The sequence below is a fragment of the Hesperophylax consimilis genome, chromosome 10 (assembly GCF_061612785.1).
Source record: "Hesperophylax consimilis isolate HC1 chromosome 10, BYU_Hcon_1.0, whole genome shotgun sequence".
Classification (NCBI taxonomy): domain Eukaryota; kingdom Metazoa; phylum Arthropoda; class Insecta; order Trichoptera; family Limnephilidae; genus Hesperophylax; species Hesperophylax consimilis.
Window position 1 is genome coordinate 33,582,254 of NC_142845.1, and position 17,657 is coordinate 33,599,910.

The 17,657-nt window shown below is 34.5% G+C and overlaps 1 protein-coding gene across 1 annotated transcript; it reads right to left on the reverse strand.

Moving 5' to 3' along the window:
- Positions 1 to 32: 32 nt before the first annotated feature.
- LOC149420649 (membrane-bound alkaline phosphatase-like) lies at positions 33 to 8,809 on the reverse strand. Its single transcript, XM_089636254.1, has 7 exons — positions 8,743 to 8,809; positions 6,588 to 6,868; positions 5,408 to 5,600; positions 4,639 to 4,811; positions 1,907 to 2,222; positions 1,121 to 1,462; positions 33 to 367 (listed from the first exon to the last, which is right to left on the reverse strand). The coding sequence occupies exons 2-7, from the start codon at positions 6,699 to 6,701 to the stop codon at positions 168 to 170; spliced, it is 1,338 nt and encodes a 445-aa protein (XP_089492380.1). The 5' UTR covers positions 6,702 to 6,868; positions 8,743 to 8,809; the 3' UTR covers positions 33 to 167.
- Between the last annotated feature and the right edge of the window lie 8,848 nt (positions 8,810 to 17,657).

Sequence of the window (17,657 nt, forward strand, 5' to 3'; positions counted from 1 at the left end):
GATGCTTTCGTACTTTTGGAAAAAAAGGGATATAAAAAATAATCATTTTATTAAAGAATCTTGAAACTTTTCCATTAAAAAATATATTGTTATAATATCACATTTATTGCTACAATGTTCTGAATGGAATGAAACTTCTGAGATCGGTTTCTTGGTGGATTAGTGGATTAATGTCCAGTTTTGGAGCACCCGTACAACTTCTCGTCTAGGCAGGCTGCGTAGCCAATCATGTGCGGGATGAGGTTCTGTTCGTAGCTTCCAGTGAAGAGGTGCTGCCAAGGGCCAATGGCGAACACTCCAACATCATCCCCACCGTGAGTCTCACTCGACAAGGGCACCATTCCGGGAAATAATACTTCTGGCTTTCCTGAAAATACGCAAAAATAACATCATAATCTTAGAATAAAGAAGAAATCTCTAATCAAATTTCACAAAAAAGGTTATCGCTCGGCATCGGATCAGAACCGCCTCGCCTCATTTCGCTAGTTTGTCTCTGGGCGATACCGCTTAGTGTACTTCGTAGTATGCAGTTCTATACAAATAAAGAAAGACTCGAGCTGAGGCGAAGCTGATCTGGAGCCGGGACGATATGTGTGCGACAACATTACGATAACTGGAACCGAAAAACATTCCACCGATTTTCTTTAGTCTTTAAAAGGAGCTGATTACCCAAAGTCTGCTACAGATTACGACGATATCAGAAAAAAAAACAAGCTCTGACTGAATGTCTTAATGAGACATTCTGTAAGACCCTTTCCAAGGAAATTAGAGCAATTAGGGCAAATTTCTTTACTCCCGTATCTCCGATTTTTTTCTTTTTGATTATGATATGATTATGATCAGTAGCGACTGCATTCCTAATATCCCCTTTACACCATTACTACCTGGGTTTTTAGAAGGTGTACTAAAACCTTTGTGGGATGGATAGCAGTAAGGCGAGGGTGTTACGCTTTTATGGTCTTCCCTAAAGTATAGAGCAAGTGTAAAGATTCCGGTTATCCGTAAAAATATTCATACAAAGAAAGCATAAGTAGTAAATTAAAATTCATTTAAAAATATAGAAGAGAAAATAGATCCGATCAACCAAATAATCACTTAAATATACTGAAATACTTCTTACTTGCAATGAAATCGGGTTCTTTAGCAACATCAACGCGAGACGTTTGTAATGTTTGCGGATTGACAATTTCCTTCCTGTATCCTGGTCCATTGGCGTAGCTGAGTGTGATATATTCCAGAGTATCATCAGCAAAGTAAAGATCCGATGGCCCCAGGATGTCATTTCCCCTGCTGGGGTATCCAGCTAAGGTCATGGTGTGACTGTGATCAGAAGTGACCAAGATGAGGGTATCATTGGAGTTTGTCATCTCCAATGCCTTGTCAACTGCCTTAGCCATCTCAACAGTTTCGTCTAAAGCCAAGTGGGCTTGCGTTGCGTGATGAGCGTGATCAATCCTTCCGCCTGGAAATTATGTTTTAAATATCATTATGGACTAATTAATCTACAATTTTAAAATATAAAAAACCAGTTGATTTATGAATTACTTTGAAAAAAAAACTTATCTTACCCATAAAGGTTTTTAGTATATTAAGATTTTATCCAAAAACAAGCAAATCTTGCAGTCCTTCTTTTTGCGTGGATGAGATTTTTGAAATAACCATTTTAGAGTCATCAAAACGGCAAGATGTGTTTTCGATAACAAAACAAGAGAGTTAGCAAAATATTGTGATGAAATCCATTAAGGGTAAATTATGTACAATATTTAACTCTTAAGATTTTTAAAGAAGACATTACGATAAATCTATGAATTGGTTAAGGTTTATAATTATTTATAGAGCAAAAGTGGATTAAAAATTGACTTTCATTTAAATATCGTACTTGTTAATTTAAATTCATTAGTCCTACCTTCAACAAATAAGAAGAATCCATTTTCATTCTTGGACAAAACTTTGATGGCAGCTTCTGTCATATCCTCGAGTGTGGGTTGAGTCTCTTTTGATAAAAGGTGATAGTCCAAGTGATCATTTTGGAACAGCCCAAAAATATTTTCTGTGCCATTTTCTACAGCACTCTGGAGGTCTGCTTTGTTCTCGATGTATTGAAAGCTTTCTCCTGCTGCCCATTTGCCCAGCTTCCAATCTTCAACGAGGTTAATTCCATCCTGTCTCTGACCGCCTTCTTCGACTGGAAAGAATTTGCTGCGTCCACCACCGAGAATAACCTGAAAACAAATTTAAAATATTAATTTTTAAATTTGAATATTGTCACAAAATGCACAGTAAATAACAGGATTGATAATGCTGGTCTGCTCCGCTGAAATGGATGCTATGTAACCACAAAGAGGAAGACCTTAATTTAGATATGTAAACGTTTCAAAGTTGACGGCTTCCGTGGTCGAGGGGTAGGGTTCTCGACTAGCAAGCCGAAGGTCACGGGTTCAAATCCAAGTAAATTTCACAATTTGTTCATTTGAAATAATATATAGTATACTTGTGGCATGTTCCAGAGTGGAAGTTACTCTCCTCTTAGAGGCCCTGAGGCAAATAAAATTATTTCTTGGGGACATTTTTGTAAAACTATGTAATAAGTTCCATATGAATAACATCCAAACGTTAACAAACTACATTACAAAAATTGATAATCCTTAAATATACCAATGCACATATCATTACATTAAAAAACTACATTAAAATAATTGACAATCCATAAATAATATCGCAGATGTAACATTAAATTAATAAACAAGTCTCGAGACATAAGGACAAGGACGGGTATATTAATATTATTTCACGGAATTTGAACAATTCATCAAAATTCAAGGTTGATTTTCAAGTTCTGTGAAGGATCTATTCAAGTTTTATTATTATATCATTACTGGCCAGGGGCTTTAAAAAACTTAAATAATAACAAAATTTGAATATAACCTTCAAAGAGACGGAAAATTATCTTTGAAATTTGATAAATTGTTCAAATACTGTAAGACAACCAATGCTTAATGTTTTATTTATAAATTATGTTAGGTTAGGGAAATATTATGGTTTAATATTGTAATTCTGAATGTTATATTGACTAATTCCTTTCGTAGGGAAAGAGTTTATCATGAACATAATACAAGAATTGCCCAAAATGAAGGATTGGTTTTAACTAAATATACCAAAAATATGGTGAAAGAAACCTGAACTATATCGTATCATAAATATTAAACATACGAATGACAATTAAAAATAATGCCATTTATACTGCTAATGTCAAATATAAGCTAAAAAAGTGGCTTTTAGATACAGATGATTTATATTAATGCCCTACTGAAGCCTTTGTATTGCTAATTGGAATTCGCACTAGGGCCTATAATTTTATTATATCTTATATCTACAAATAAAACAGGTACAGTATAAATATATGTACTGTGGTGTTAATTTAATCTATTGATACATACTCGTATATATTTGTGGTGATGCGTTACTACTAATATTCTGGAGTGTTCGCCTATGCAAAACGCATCGTGTTAGAACCTACTAGCGAAGCATTTTAGGTACGGCGCATCTACTCGCCGGATTATTTTCGATGCATGCGCGCCTTAGTCAGTCAACAGTCAGTTACAAGTGAGCAGCCTGCGAACCCTGCCAGCGCTCTTTACTAACTGATCGGCCGCCCGGCCGGCCTCTCAGCCTCATCAACTCTGCAGGATTACATCAGCCCCTTGGCATTGTATATCATCCCTGGCCTGCGATCCCCACGTGCCTAGTCATTTTCGCCGGCCTGCATCTCTCTGCAGGTCAATCATGGCTTCGGCTATCCTCCTTCACACTGGAGTACCCGGAAGACTCAAGTTCATCTCCAGTGCTGAAAACATCCACAACTCCACCTCCGTCATCGCCGCTTACACCTGGTCTGATCTTCGATATGGAGCATTTGCCGCTAACAATATCTGCCGACGCGGTGTCAATCTTTGGCCAGGAGAATTCACCGTCGATCTACCTCCACCAAATACGTCATCGGTCCGGAGTCATCTCACAACTGTGCTACTGACTAAAATAAACGCTGTGACCCCACAACCTACCTATTTCATTTGTCTCCTCTTACCACATCCCCAAATATTTATACCGTAATGTTAATTTAACCTTTTAATCTAGCATCATCATTAATACACTAATATACCGTTTGAAAAAGTACCATGTTATTATATAAAGTGTTGCATGGAGAGAAAATTATTTTTGCCTCCACGAAAAATTAACAGTCCTTATTAATAAAACCTTGATAATATATCACAATGATACAAATAATTGTGGTTGTATTGAAAACAAAAGGTGTTCCGACATCATGATAATATATTTTTAATTTACCAAAAGTTTACCAGAAAACCTGTTAATTCATTCTCAAGGCCTGCAATCCCGTTTTTAACCAAAATTAGTAATAATTTTAATAGATTCTTAATAAACTGGCAATCATCATTTTTTTCGGTGTGGCAATATGTGTCTGCTGATAAACGTCAATATATGGAATGGTATTTGCTACTTTTTCATAGCTGAACAAACAAAAGTTTTCTTCCGTAGAACCGATTTGAATTTAAATTCAGATATGTCCATCTTTGGGAATAACATCAAAAGAAGACTTCGCATATTCTCATATTTGCTTACCTGGAACAAGCTTCCTGGTTTGTTCCTGACCAGCTGGTAGGCAATATCTCTGCACTGTGTGGGGTCTTCACCATCCCGTCTGATATCAGCATCACTCTCCCAGTCCCTGCAAGATGTGTGCGCATAAGCTCCGGAGGGAGAGGCGTGGGTGATTCGAGTTGTGGTGACGATTCCTGAAGACCAGAAGAATAAATCAATGAAATAGTAATTCAATACCAAAAATGAGGATTGTGTTCCTGTCGGTTATTTAAAACAAGAAACGAAACACACCTGATAAATATTGATCAATGTTGACCTTATCTGCCAACAAGATTGTTTGGTATATACAACAGAAATCGCAATCAACTTTATGTTGACTGTCAATTTGTGTTAGAACGTCAATAATTAATAATGTATCATGTAAACATTTTCTGTTCTAAATAAATAATATTCAATTTTGGAGGTGTGTTTGGGTACCCGGGTTCATGGGGTGAAAATTGTCCAGGTCGTATTGGTGAATGCGTCTTCCCTAGCTGCGGAGCGAGCCGGATTTGGTGAGGCCAGTTAAAGGAGATCCTTTGACCTCTCCAGCCGGACTCCCTAGAGGCAACCTAAAATCGCAGTGGGAATGATGGATTCATAATGATTAAAACTTCTGGATATGAATTGATCCCCTATAAATACAGCACCCCCAAAGATGACATAGGTCCTAAAGTAAATTATTTTCGTCACAACCTCCCGTGATGAGTTAATGTTAAAAAAATTAATAAATATGTAGAAACTACTTTACCGGCACTCTTCCCCGCTTTCAAGGCCTGATAGGCGATGGACTCGACGAAGTGCGTCTCGTTGTTCATGGCGCTGCAATCCTTGTACTGCACGGAGGCAGACACGCCGATGGTTCCATCGTTAGCCTTTACCCCGCCAAGGTAGGCTGTAGCAGAGCAGGCGGAATCGGCCACCTGGGCGTTCACGCAATATGTCTGAAATCCAATAAATAAACATTTTCATTTTCTGTTTGGCTGAAAATGTGAAGAGAAACTTGGGATGCATTGTAGAAAATCTTCCAATTTTTCAAATTACCACACGGACCCGTCAGCTATTATGTGCTATGTTCATGGAAAGAAGAACAAAGATGACTACAAAGAGATTTCCATTTAACCCCTCAAATACGTAGAGAAACACTGTCGTATTATCAAATAATCCAGCTCGACATTCAACTTCAAATTGATTCGCTGTTTGGAAACATGTCCCAAAATGAAATACTATTTTTGAAAACAGATGAAAGAATCTTTCCAATGTTTGTTTTGGAAACTGTATCAATTTACCACTTCATAAGAAACTAAAAAACACGTAGTTAACTTATTGCAAAGGGTATAGTCACTCAACTTTTTTGTGTTTGATATAAAAATAATTATGCATAACAAAAAAAATTGGCTAACGTACTGTTTGGTGGTTTTCTGTTCTAAAGATATTATTCAAATTATACGGGAGTTTCTATTATAAACTTTTAAATGCAAGGACAAACTTCATTGTTTTCTCCTTCTAAACCTGTTTACGTAATATATCAATTATAGAAAAGGAGTTGGATTGAGTTTTATGACGAATTTTACTGTCGTGACACAAATAGCACTACGTAGCCAGAAAACCCGCGGGCTTGATGGTATAAACTTAGGTTGCTGGATGGTGTGAATGCTAGCCTTATATATATATTTAAAAAAAAACTGAAGAGAAACAGTAGGAGCCCTATAGAAGTGAAAGCAAATTCATGTAGGCGACCAAGACTTCCATGGGCGCCTTGGAAGATTTAGAAATGTAAAAATATAGTTTGCACTGAGGACAACAGTGTATTTCCATATTATTAAAAATAGAACCATAAAGATTGTCCTGATATCAAAGTGAATCAACAATCTGGCTGAAATGGGATAAGAAAACAATAATTAGGTTATTGGAAGATCAACACGACTTACGTTGGAAAGTCCAATAGCTGGGAACTTCTCAAAAGACAGCTTCTCATTCTCCCCAACCTTTCCCTCCTTCTGTCCCATATAGATCCTCGCAGCAGCCACCGTGGTCAGCGACATGCCGTCTCCGAGGAAGAAGACGACGTTCTTGGCCAGCTGCTTGGGGTACTCTCTATTCAGATGCTCTTTCAGAGATTTGATGGCCTTGTCATGCCAAAAACTCTGGACCAGTTCCTCCTGCGGCCCCACGGTGGTCTGACGGTGGCTCGGGTGTTGGTGTTGGACTTCTGCAAATTTGATGATTGGATGTTGAAAAAATTTCACGCCTTTATATTTTAAATAGTAAGTCCGATATTGTTTTAGTTTTCTAGTCTTCCAGTATTCTGTCTGGCGTGATTAACTAAATTAGATTTTAGTTCTATCTTATTTCGATGAAATCTGAATAATTATTGTGTTTACGATTAGCTGGCAGCCATAACTAACAGCATACAATTTCGATACAATGATAATTGATATTTCCGCAAATTGGGTTGTTTTTATTAACTTTTTCTTGTCTCAACAACTCGGTTCTGGAATAGGTCTTCGGCTTTGCGTTTTCTACGGGATGTACTTTATTGGTTTATTATTTAAATATCTGTCAATTAATGTATTGGCAAACGGTGAACATATTATGTGTCCTCTTCTAAAATTTTATCTTTATTTTAACCAATTAATTTTTCTTAATTTTGTATTATTATTAAGTAGTATTATTGCATTGTACGGTTTTGAGCATTATTATATTCTTTTTTAATGTAAGCAGGTGCTTGTATTAATAATAATTAGTTGCGCGTGAGGTTTTAAAATTGAATTGCCTTAAAATGTGTACCCTTAACCCCCCCTTTGCCCCTTGTCCCCTTTCCTTGACCCGGGCCCAAAGACAAGGAGCATTGTTATCGTTGCATCTTACCGCGAACATTCGTGTCATCTTGAATACCCGCATATGTTGAACTCGGCTGTGATTGTTTTGGAGCACACATCGTCTAGTGAAACGTTTTTTACCCGCCGCAGTGAATGTCACTGTTTTGTTTTGTGTTGAGTGAGCGAATGTTAAAGGGAATTGCAAGCTGATAAGTGAAAAGGAACCAGCGGCTAAGGAGAACGAGACCAGGGTAAGTCTTTGGCCTTTCCCACTCATTTTTCTCTTGCAAACACTAAGGCAAATTCAATTCGTTTTTGTTTGTCTTAGTCTTTATCGCACCATCGCATCCAGCCCCGCACAATTGCGAACGAAGGATTTGCGCACCACCAATAATAATTATTATTATCTTCGTTTTTTTAACAAATAGAGAATGATGATTTTATCTTGTTTCTGAAACAGTATTTGTTATTACGGAAAATTAAAAAATAATTTTTATATAGCGCATTCGAAATACACAAAAAACATTGCAAAATGTACAAAAGTACTAAAGGGTTAACTCTTCAGGCCTCAGCCATATTCTGTCAGATGGTTAGAGTATTTCCGCTTCTCAATGAAATACAAATAAATGGAATAATTCTGAACGTATCCGAAAACTAAAAACTGCTTGCAAAAAGCATTAAAATACTCTCTCATATTTTATTATTACAAATTACCATATATTTTTAGAAATATTTAAATGTTTAATATTTCTAACATGAAAAAAATTTAATGGCTCACTTTGCGTTTTTAAAACAAAAATTTCTGATAGCGAAAAAAATATTAAAAAAACGCATTTATTTTATAAGACTAAAGTATTTATTATTAATCTATAATATGTCATCTCCATTTTTTTGTCGTTTCATATGAAAATAATTAATGAAAAATTCACAAAATCTCATAATTATTTTTTGGTTAAAGGTGCACATTTCTATTGTTCTGTGGTGAATTTCAATATATTGTGTGATATTTTCTCTTTCTAACACCATTTAGATCATATTTCTAAACAAAAGAGTAAGGAAGACAACGATTTCTGCAAGATCATATGAGTTGTCCCCAAAAGCAGAATTTAAAAAAAAAAATGGATTAAAAAACCCACGGAATGTACTTAGATTTAACTATCAGATCTAGTCTAACGATGGTACTGATAATGTTTTAATTTAATTCTAATTGGAGTAACTGATTAGGTATAATATTGATAGTGTCAATATGAATCAAATTACTTACCATCTTTTAAAATCTCCGCACTAACAACTGCCGATAAAATCGCCAACACAACACATGTTAACCGTTTCATGGTTCTGACAATTATGGTTCCATAAAAATTAGTAAGCCTTTATTGTTACCATCCAATACTTCGCAAATCTTTGAGATAATCGCAGATTTTGATAAAAAAATAATAACTCTTTATTTTTAACCGATTACATATTGACCAAAAGTCATTTCCTTGTAATATCATTTAATTTGTGTTATAACTTACATCTAATTGATAATTACAACATATTATAATCAATCAAATAATGGAGATTAGGCAAGACCTACCCATTAAACTTTCAGTGTTATAAAATAAGGCATTTCTCCCACAGGGATACGTTATTACACGATACTCGACGATTCAAGTGTCTTGGCGACTACCGCTATACTTCTGTGCGGAGGTTCGTACACAAGCTCACGTCGCAGACATTTTGTAAACTCGTCGGCAACGCCGTCTCCCGCAACCAGTCAGCGAGGTCGTCGACACTTTGAACATGGCGTTAATTGTGTCAGACATTCTGTAACAATGAGTGTGTTTTTGATCAATGCTATGAACAAACAGTCAATTAAGAATGACAGGAAATTGAAATAAAAGCTAGAGAAAATCTTTGGTTATGAGTGAGGTTATGAAAGCATTCAACAATGATTGGTTGCGACGATAGACTCCCGATTTCAGTAGCTATGTGTACGGACTGTGCGCAACAAGTTGTTACGTGGCAACGACGTGAGTACACGGCATGAGTATCGGGTACTTGCGTATCCCTGTGGAAAAAGGTCCTAGTATTTAACGGATCGCTAATAATGAAAAAAAACCGGCTTTTAATCATACATTAGATTTATTAAATTGTTTTGTTGAATCTAAAAATAGTCAGGAGCTTCTTCAAAACTCCTAGAGACGTGCGACGCATGAGCTAGACAGGTGAAAACAATTACTTATATCAAGCAATAATAGTTGAACACTTCAATTCAATTCTTCGAAAAATTTAATCTTCAGAAAAAAAACTGAAGGAACTTTTATTTTCATAACTTTTAAAGGTTATACCCAACAATATAAGAGTAATATATAAATAAATAAGAAGTTAATTACCTTTTAAATGTTTTTTTTTGTTTCGATTAGTTTTTTTAGTATTATCTTCTTCTTCAATGATATACTTACGGTTGCGAGTATATTGTATTAGTTACAAAATATTTAATTTACTTTATTTTGCCCGTGTTAGATGGGAATATGTGTTGTGCGCCGTGTGAACTTTCTAGATGTCTGGACAAATCTAATGACCTTTAAAACTAACTTGAAAATAAAATCACCCAATTTAGCATTTATTTTATTTGTTTTTAGGTAAATTCAAAAAATAAGTGTTTATTTATTTATACGCCTAAAAAGACTTACTTACTTGAAAAAAAATTCACCCAATTTATCATTTATTTTATTTGTTTTTAGGTAAATTCAACAAATAAGTAATTATTTATTTATACTCCTAAAAAGGCTTTTAAGTTTTGTATGTTTAACCGACATACCGATACCGATCTTTATCGTCTATTTATTTTTGTCCTCCGCTGCTCATCTCAATAGCGTATTCCTGTGTCGAGATGAGCAGCTCTGCAATTATATTTAATCAAATGAGTAAATCACATAACACATACACAGATGGATCACATCGAATATGGGGCTCCTAAGATGATTCATGACAGAAGCCATCACATGGGCCATCCAAAATCACCACTCTCAGCCAGTATGTATTTTTTAACATTTTTTTGAATCGATTCAACGAATCTATAGTTTTTATATTTTCACCGAACAATTTATTATAAATAAACAGAGCTTTATAATAAAAACTCCTTTTTCCAAAGGATGTTCTGGTATTTAAGAATTTAATCTAGTGTTTTTGACAGTATGAATTTTGTTGAAAATTTTACAGAGAGCCTCTAATTATGTACAACTGCCTTTAATAATTTTACTTTCACTTTATGTATTTTATTTTAATTACATAAACGGCTATACTGCCTTTTATAAATATACATATAATAGAGTACAAAGTAAGACAAATAATATCATTACATTATAGTAGTTTTAAACTTAAAAATAACATACAATTATTTTGTGTATCACAACCAAAAATAACAAAAAAATAACAATGAGAAATATCATCATTTCATTTCAACATCTCCATATTGCGTATATAAAGTTACATTATGGAAAAATAATTTTTGAGTGCATGTTTATATTGCACTAATTTTAAGAAATAAATGTCGCCGATGTTGGCATGTTCATTTCCCAAAATGTGTAATCGACTGATTGGTGAGTAATAATGTGATAATGTATGTGTGTTATTATAGTAGAACGGTAGAGTCAGTCTATTGTTAGCGCGACCAGGGCAATGAAATCGTATTAGTTCTATTAAATCAGGGGTATCCAGGACCGAGTGAATTATTTTATATAATATTAATAGATCACAGATTTTTCTGCGATCTGATAAATTTACGAGATTAGTCCAGTTCAATAACAAATTATAGTCCACGGATTCTCTTGGAATACCTAATTTAAAATTAATATACCTAAGGAATCTATGCTGGACTTTTTCAATCGCTTGAATATGGATATTGTAATGTGGAGCCCAAATCGTAGAGTTATATTCCAAAATGCTTCTCACTAGCGTTATGTCTAAAATGCGAATAGTATCAATGTTACAAAATTGTTTGGTTATTCTAATAATAAATCCTAAAATCTTCATTGATCTATTAATAATATTAGTTATATGGCTAATAAATGTATGTTTTGAGTTAAAAATAATACCTAGATCGTTTATTGTTTCTACTGAGTTTTAGTATAATAACTGTCTATTAAAATAGAATTCCAAATAGAATTAATTTTGAAGGTAACAATAAACTAACTACTAATTACTCTATTATAATTGTTTGCTAGATTATACATGTTAACAAATTACTTTTTTTATGCATATTAATATTCTGTTCAATTAAAATATTCTCTGTTATTATAACATTCTATACCATAATAGAATTTATTTTATATTAATTACTATCAATAATAATCATAAACACATCATAGTTAGATTTATGCCAGGTCTTAAACAAACCTAGTATTCATCCAACTATTATTACACTAGTAGATATTTTTTTAATTATGTATTGTCTCACTGCACTTCTATTACCAACTGTATCACTTGCAATAGTATTTTTGTGTACACATTACTTGTTCTTTTATATATTACTAATATTCTCCTGTGTACCACTGTATGCTTATAATCCGATGTATCATTCAAAAAATATATACCTATACAATTAGAGGGGCTATTTCGCACTTATATCTCGTCATGAAGTGTTCCACTATTAGAACACGATAAGCGGTGCGCGTAGACAGGATTCGGTAGTTTTTGTAGAGCCTTGGGAGCTCTCGAGGTCAATTAGAGGTAAAAAGGTAGAACCTACTTTTATATAAATATAATACATTAATGGTAAAAAAAAAAAAAAAATAATTTTTCTTGATTTTGAAGAACTCAATGCGATTAGTACTTTTGAAAAATAAACGAAATGAATTTGAAAAAGGGTAAACTTTCGAAAAATACTATTATGTTAAACATCATTTAACACTTGAAATTAAGCATGAAATTCTTAGCTTCTCATGTAATATTTAACTTCTTGTACAAGCATTTGAATTTTTATACTGTCTTCAAATTTAATACTTGCAGTGGTGTCATTCTTGGTATTTGTTTTGTTGCATAATTTGATTAATATTACAAATATACTTTTTTTTCTGTTTTCTATTTTATTTTATTTTATATCTTCTATTTCCGCTATAAATTTTGTACTTCAATCCTTCCTATTTCCAAAACGTTTATATATTTAGTTCATATGTGCATACTAGACCTCACAAAACTATATTCCATTGGTCACCATGAAACAGGCAGTCGTCTAGTGATTTAATATGTCATATATAAATTAATGTTTAGGATATGTATCATCATGTATTTTATAAATAAATAAAAATACACTCTGTCTCAAGAGTGCAAGACTGGTGTAAGCGTAATGAGTAAGATAAAGAAAGGGATGCTTAGATGGGTTGAGCATGTAGAGCGAATGAGCGAAGAAAGGAGTGAACGGAGAATATATGACGAATAAACGAATGGTCGCAGAAGTGATCAAGTGAATCAGTTACTTGAGTCGGGCCATGTCAAGAGTCAGAATAATAGAAGAGTATGTATGACACGATCTTTGTGATGTGAATGTGAATGAGGCAAGAAGTGTGTGCCAAGACCGAGTTGTTTGACGGTCCGTCCTCTCTGTCTACCCCTGCAGAAAACGGCGTGATGGTTAGTTAGTTAGTTACATTTTATCTCTATTATAAGTTGTTAATATGTAGGTTCCTAATAAATAGCAATATGGAAGCCATTTTGAGAGTAAAAGTACAATATTATTCTGGAAATTTAATAAAAATTACATTTATTATACGTCCGCGATGTACCCACGCTCGTACATGCTCGATGGTTTTACGCTCATTTGAACATGTCTCAACGTGTATACCTTCTCGCCAACCGCTCGATGCGAAAAAGATTCAAGGGCCGCAATACGCGCTAGAACTTCGACAGGAATTAACGATTTATAATATATCTATGACGTCTTCTGTCGAGCTGTTCGAGCTCTTGGAGCGATGCAACAGCGATCGAAGTCAACACATTCGATCGAGCATGAATATACGTGCGAAGATAGCTTTACATTTTAGTCAATCGAATGTTCCGTTATCACTGTTTACACGTTTCGATCATTAAAAAAATATTATAATTTAATAATCAATCATTATAATCCTTTTAACATTAAAATGATATCAGTTATTTTTAAGTGGTTTAATTATCTCTTAGACACCACGATAAAATATATATCATTAATCATATCGGAACACGCCTTGGTAATTATGAATTAAGGAATAATAAGTGAAGTTTTTGAAATATTTACAAAATAAGTATTGTTTGTATTTCTAAAGCAAAACATATGAATTAAAAATATTTTATAACAATGGAAATGTTTTGAAAGAAAATGAAAACATTAGTTTTTTTTAATACCAACCAAGTTCAATAACTTCAGTGAAAAATATTATGGCTTAAATAACATAGATTCATGTAGATAGATTAACAAACTAGGGCTGATTCTGAATATATAAGTTTAAATATGTAATTATGCGCAGAATTAATAAATTGTTATTTAAACTTTAAACATAGATAAACGTCCTCTGATTTAGCTACGGGTTATAACTCATTGTATTAAAGCGGAAGTCACAGTACCAGCTCAATGTTTTCAAACGGCTCAAAGAGTCGACTCAATTGAATGACGACGGCTCAATTGAACGGGAGCCGTGAGCTCATAGCGTATGAGCAACGAGAATACGGTACGGCGCCCCCTTCGGCTTCCTAGCCACAGCTCCCTAGTTACCAGCATAAGCGTATAAATAATACTCTTCTTGGTACCGGTACGCCTCGTACCACGGTAAATAATTAGATGCCATGTTGTTAGTACATAATACAGAGTTTTCCAATATGAGGTGTTATTTTGATATTCAATCGTAAAAGATCAATGGTTTCGTTGCTTGTGTGGCACGTAGCGCCGTCTTGTTGAAAGTAAACGTTGTCCAGATTAATACCATCCAATTTCGGCCATAAAAAATCATTAATCATCTCTCGATAACGCAATCCATTCACCGTAACTGTTGCTCCAGCCTCATTTTCAAAAAAGTAAGGTCGAATGACTCCGCCGGACCACAAAACGCACCAAACAGTCAGACGTGGAAAATAGAGAGGCTTTTCAACAATAATTCTTGGGTTTTTTTAGCCCCAGGTGCGACAATTTTGCTTTTTGACGAAGCCACCGAGGTGGAAATGGGCCTCGTCACTCAAGATGATTTGCATTTGATTCACTCAAGTAAATTTTAATGATTTCAATGCGTTGTTGAAGCGTGTATCGTTCCATTTTTATTAATAGCGTAGTTTCTACTTGTCAAATGTAAAAAATTACAGCTTCAAAAAATCTACAGAAATAGCGGGCTATTCAAAATAACACCTCCTATTGGAAAAAAAGTAATACTTGAATAATTTTAATGGCGCTCCTGGTAAAAAAAAAAAGAAACCGTCTAATTGAGCTGTGGCACGGTTTACCGAGAGTTGCACGAATACGGCTCATCAAAAAGAGCTTGATCAATTGTGCGGCTCGTTCGTGAACTCATCGTTGGCAGGTTCTGACAGACCTTACATTGCCGCCTCACGGGTCGTTGAGCCGTGTGCAGTAGAATGCGGCCAACTATTTGCAATGCTGCGCTACGTAGACTCGCTCACTTCTTACTATGAAAAAAAATCATGTTTTTTGGACATCTTGTTAGATATTTAAACTGGAATTTGTTGATTTCATATTGACCCGAGTGGGAATGACCGTACACTGTTAACCGACGAAACCGAGGTGCGTATGACGTCACGCGTACCTCGTCAGATTTCAATCGTATTGGCGGCAATGAAAAATGAAAATTATTTTTACTATTAAACGAACGTTGTAAAATAATATATTCTGGGATTTATCTTAGAATTTGACCTTTAATTTTTAAATTTACTGGAATTCCTTATTGTAGTAACTACTTATAGTACATTTACATATTTTCTATCTCTGCTGTATCTGGGGCTTTGCCTCATAGAAACTGATAGAAAAAGAAGCTGACCTGCAGGTGGTCCAAAACCGAGCTCTCAGAAATGTTCTTGGTCTTCCATAGGACACTCATGTCTAGGACATCTACTCAGTTTCCGGTATCCTTCCAATCATAATTCAAATTACTCACCAATAAACACACACAAGCCACTTTACGATCAAGATATCAACAACCACAATATTCGAAATAAAATTAAAATCCGCATTCTTCTTGCACATACTACAAAATATGAGATAAAATCTCTGAACGTCAATATTGCATACACACTCTATAATTCTCTTCCTGATATGTATAAAAACAGCCAGCATTATAAAAAAATCAAACCAATGCTTTAAAAGAATATTTTTAAGTAATTTTCATGTTATAATGTATTGTTTTGTGTATTTTCTTTTTTCTGTCTTTTTCTTTTCCCTGTATTTGTAATCATTGATCATCTATATACAAACCTTTTTTGTTTTACGTTTTTGTTATCTCTTGTTGTGAACCTTAAATTGTTGCTATCAAAATACCTGTGTAAAATTATACCTATATAATCTCTCACTTGTGTATTGTAAGGTTTTCCCATCCTAAAATGTGTATCGTAACTCATCTGGATTGTCCTAGCAAGAAATAAAAATAGTTAATTTATTTTTTTATGTTACATTAATTGCACACTGCAATTAACTGAGGCCATATTTTTTTCATCTTTTAGGATACTGTGTGGGGGGTCTTTTTTAATGAAAAGAAGAAGAGGAAGTTCTGCGAAGGTAAAAGGTATAAGGGTTGGGCAGGAATCTAGGGATCAGTTTTTCCAAGAGTGACATATGAATATATCGCCCCCATTGCGGCGCAAGGCTCAAAAGGTTCTCCCCAAACCAGCCTTTCCCGATCTTGCACGCCACGCAGCTGTTGGGCAGGCACATCTTGAACACACCTTACCACCAACCGCGAACCACTTGGGGTGACCCATGGAAGAGGTGTCATCAAACTCCCTAATTAGTAAATTTGCTTCAAGATATGATACTTCCAATTAATAAGTAAATAAAATGATCACGAATTGTGCTATTTTCACTTGTTCATACACACTTAAGATGATGATTACATTTGAATATTCTTTTGTATTACAATTGAGTCAACCAGACTCAATCATTCAAAAGATCTGCCATAATTAACATATTTGAATGTTTTTAAAAATACGATGGGCACACTACTTAGCTAAAATATCAGTGAGATATAATACCAAATGATTAAATTATTTTAGCGACATTATTGGTGAAGAGTATGAAGAGTAGTGGACCTCGATCGGACCCCGGGGGTACTCCAGATGAAAGGGTTGCATAATTATATTGTTTTGGCTAATCTTACGGCTTGTAAACGGTTGCCTAAATACGAGGGCAGCCAGTTCTTAACGCCACAGATTAAACTGAAGGATTCTTACAGTCGTTTAGTAAGAGAATCGTGATCAATCGTGTCAAAAGAGGCTCATACTGAAAGGAGTGCCAGTTTACCTGACTAGATAACAAGAGTAAAAGACTTAAGTAACAAGTTAAATTATGTGGATATATTGCATGATTATTTCGTTTTATGTTTAAAATATTGATTAAAGGACTCTTACGTGTGTTAATCACTGATTTTGATGATGTATTACTTTTCGGTTTATGTTAACTGAGTATTTAATATTGTTTATCATTACTTTTATTTTAAAAGCCTCAGATCTAATGTTTCAAACAATTTTCCCATTGAATAGCAGAGTGAATAATGAAACAGCTTGAAACTTAATACTATTATTATGACAACTCTTAAACACGCAATTTGACTGCAAATAATAGAATTCTGTTGCAAATGGAGGCAGGATGATTGCTAACCTAATAACTTAATGGGCATGTGTTGACACGCAGCTGACATTGAATCACTTGACATGTTGAAGGCTGAAAACGTGGTGACAGCATTTAATTTTCTTCATTATACTGTTTACATTCAGACATTTAAGATAACAAAGTTAAGTACCTGTATAATCGATAAATTTTTATTTTCGTGCATCGATATTAGGCGAGAATATTGGTTTATATCTTCGCCATGTGGGAAATTTAATGAACTAGAAGAAAAATTGGTTTTTATTAAACTAGATGAAGTTCCTGTCGTTGTCCAGGGTATCGATTCTCCAATCCAGGCCGCTCGCAATCAAGTACGTATATTTTTCAACGTTCTTATT

What these genes read in the sequence shown, in the direction of transcription:
- LOC149420649 (XM_089636254.1), bottom strand. Translation starts at nt 6,701, where the DNA reads ATGTCGCTGACCACGGTGGCTGCTGCGAGGATCTATATGGGACAGAAG. An exon ending in GAAAGCGGGGAAGAGTGCCG is followed by an intron (nt 4,812 to 5,407) that starts GTAAAGTAGTTT and finishes TCTGGTCTTCAG; the next exon opens with GAATCGTCACCACAACTCGA. An exon ending in ATTCTTCTTATTTGTTGAAG is followed by an intron (nt 1,463 to 1,906) that starts GTAGGACTAATG and finishes CATAATTTCCAG; the next exon opens with GCGGAAGGATTGATCACGCT.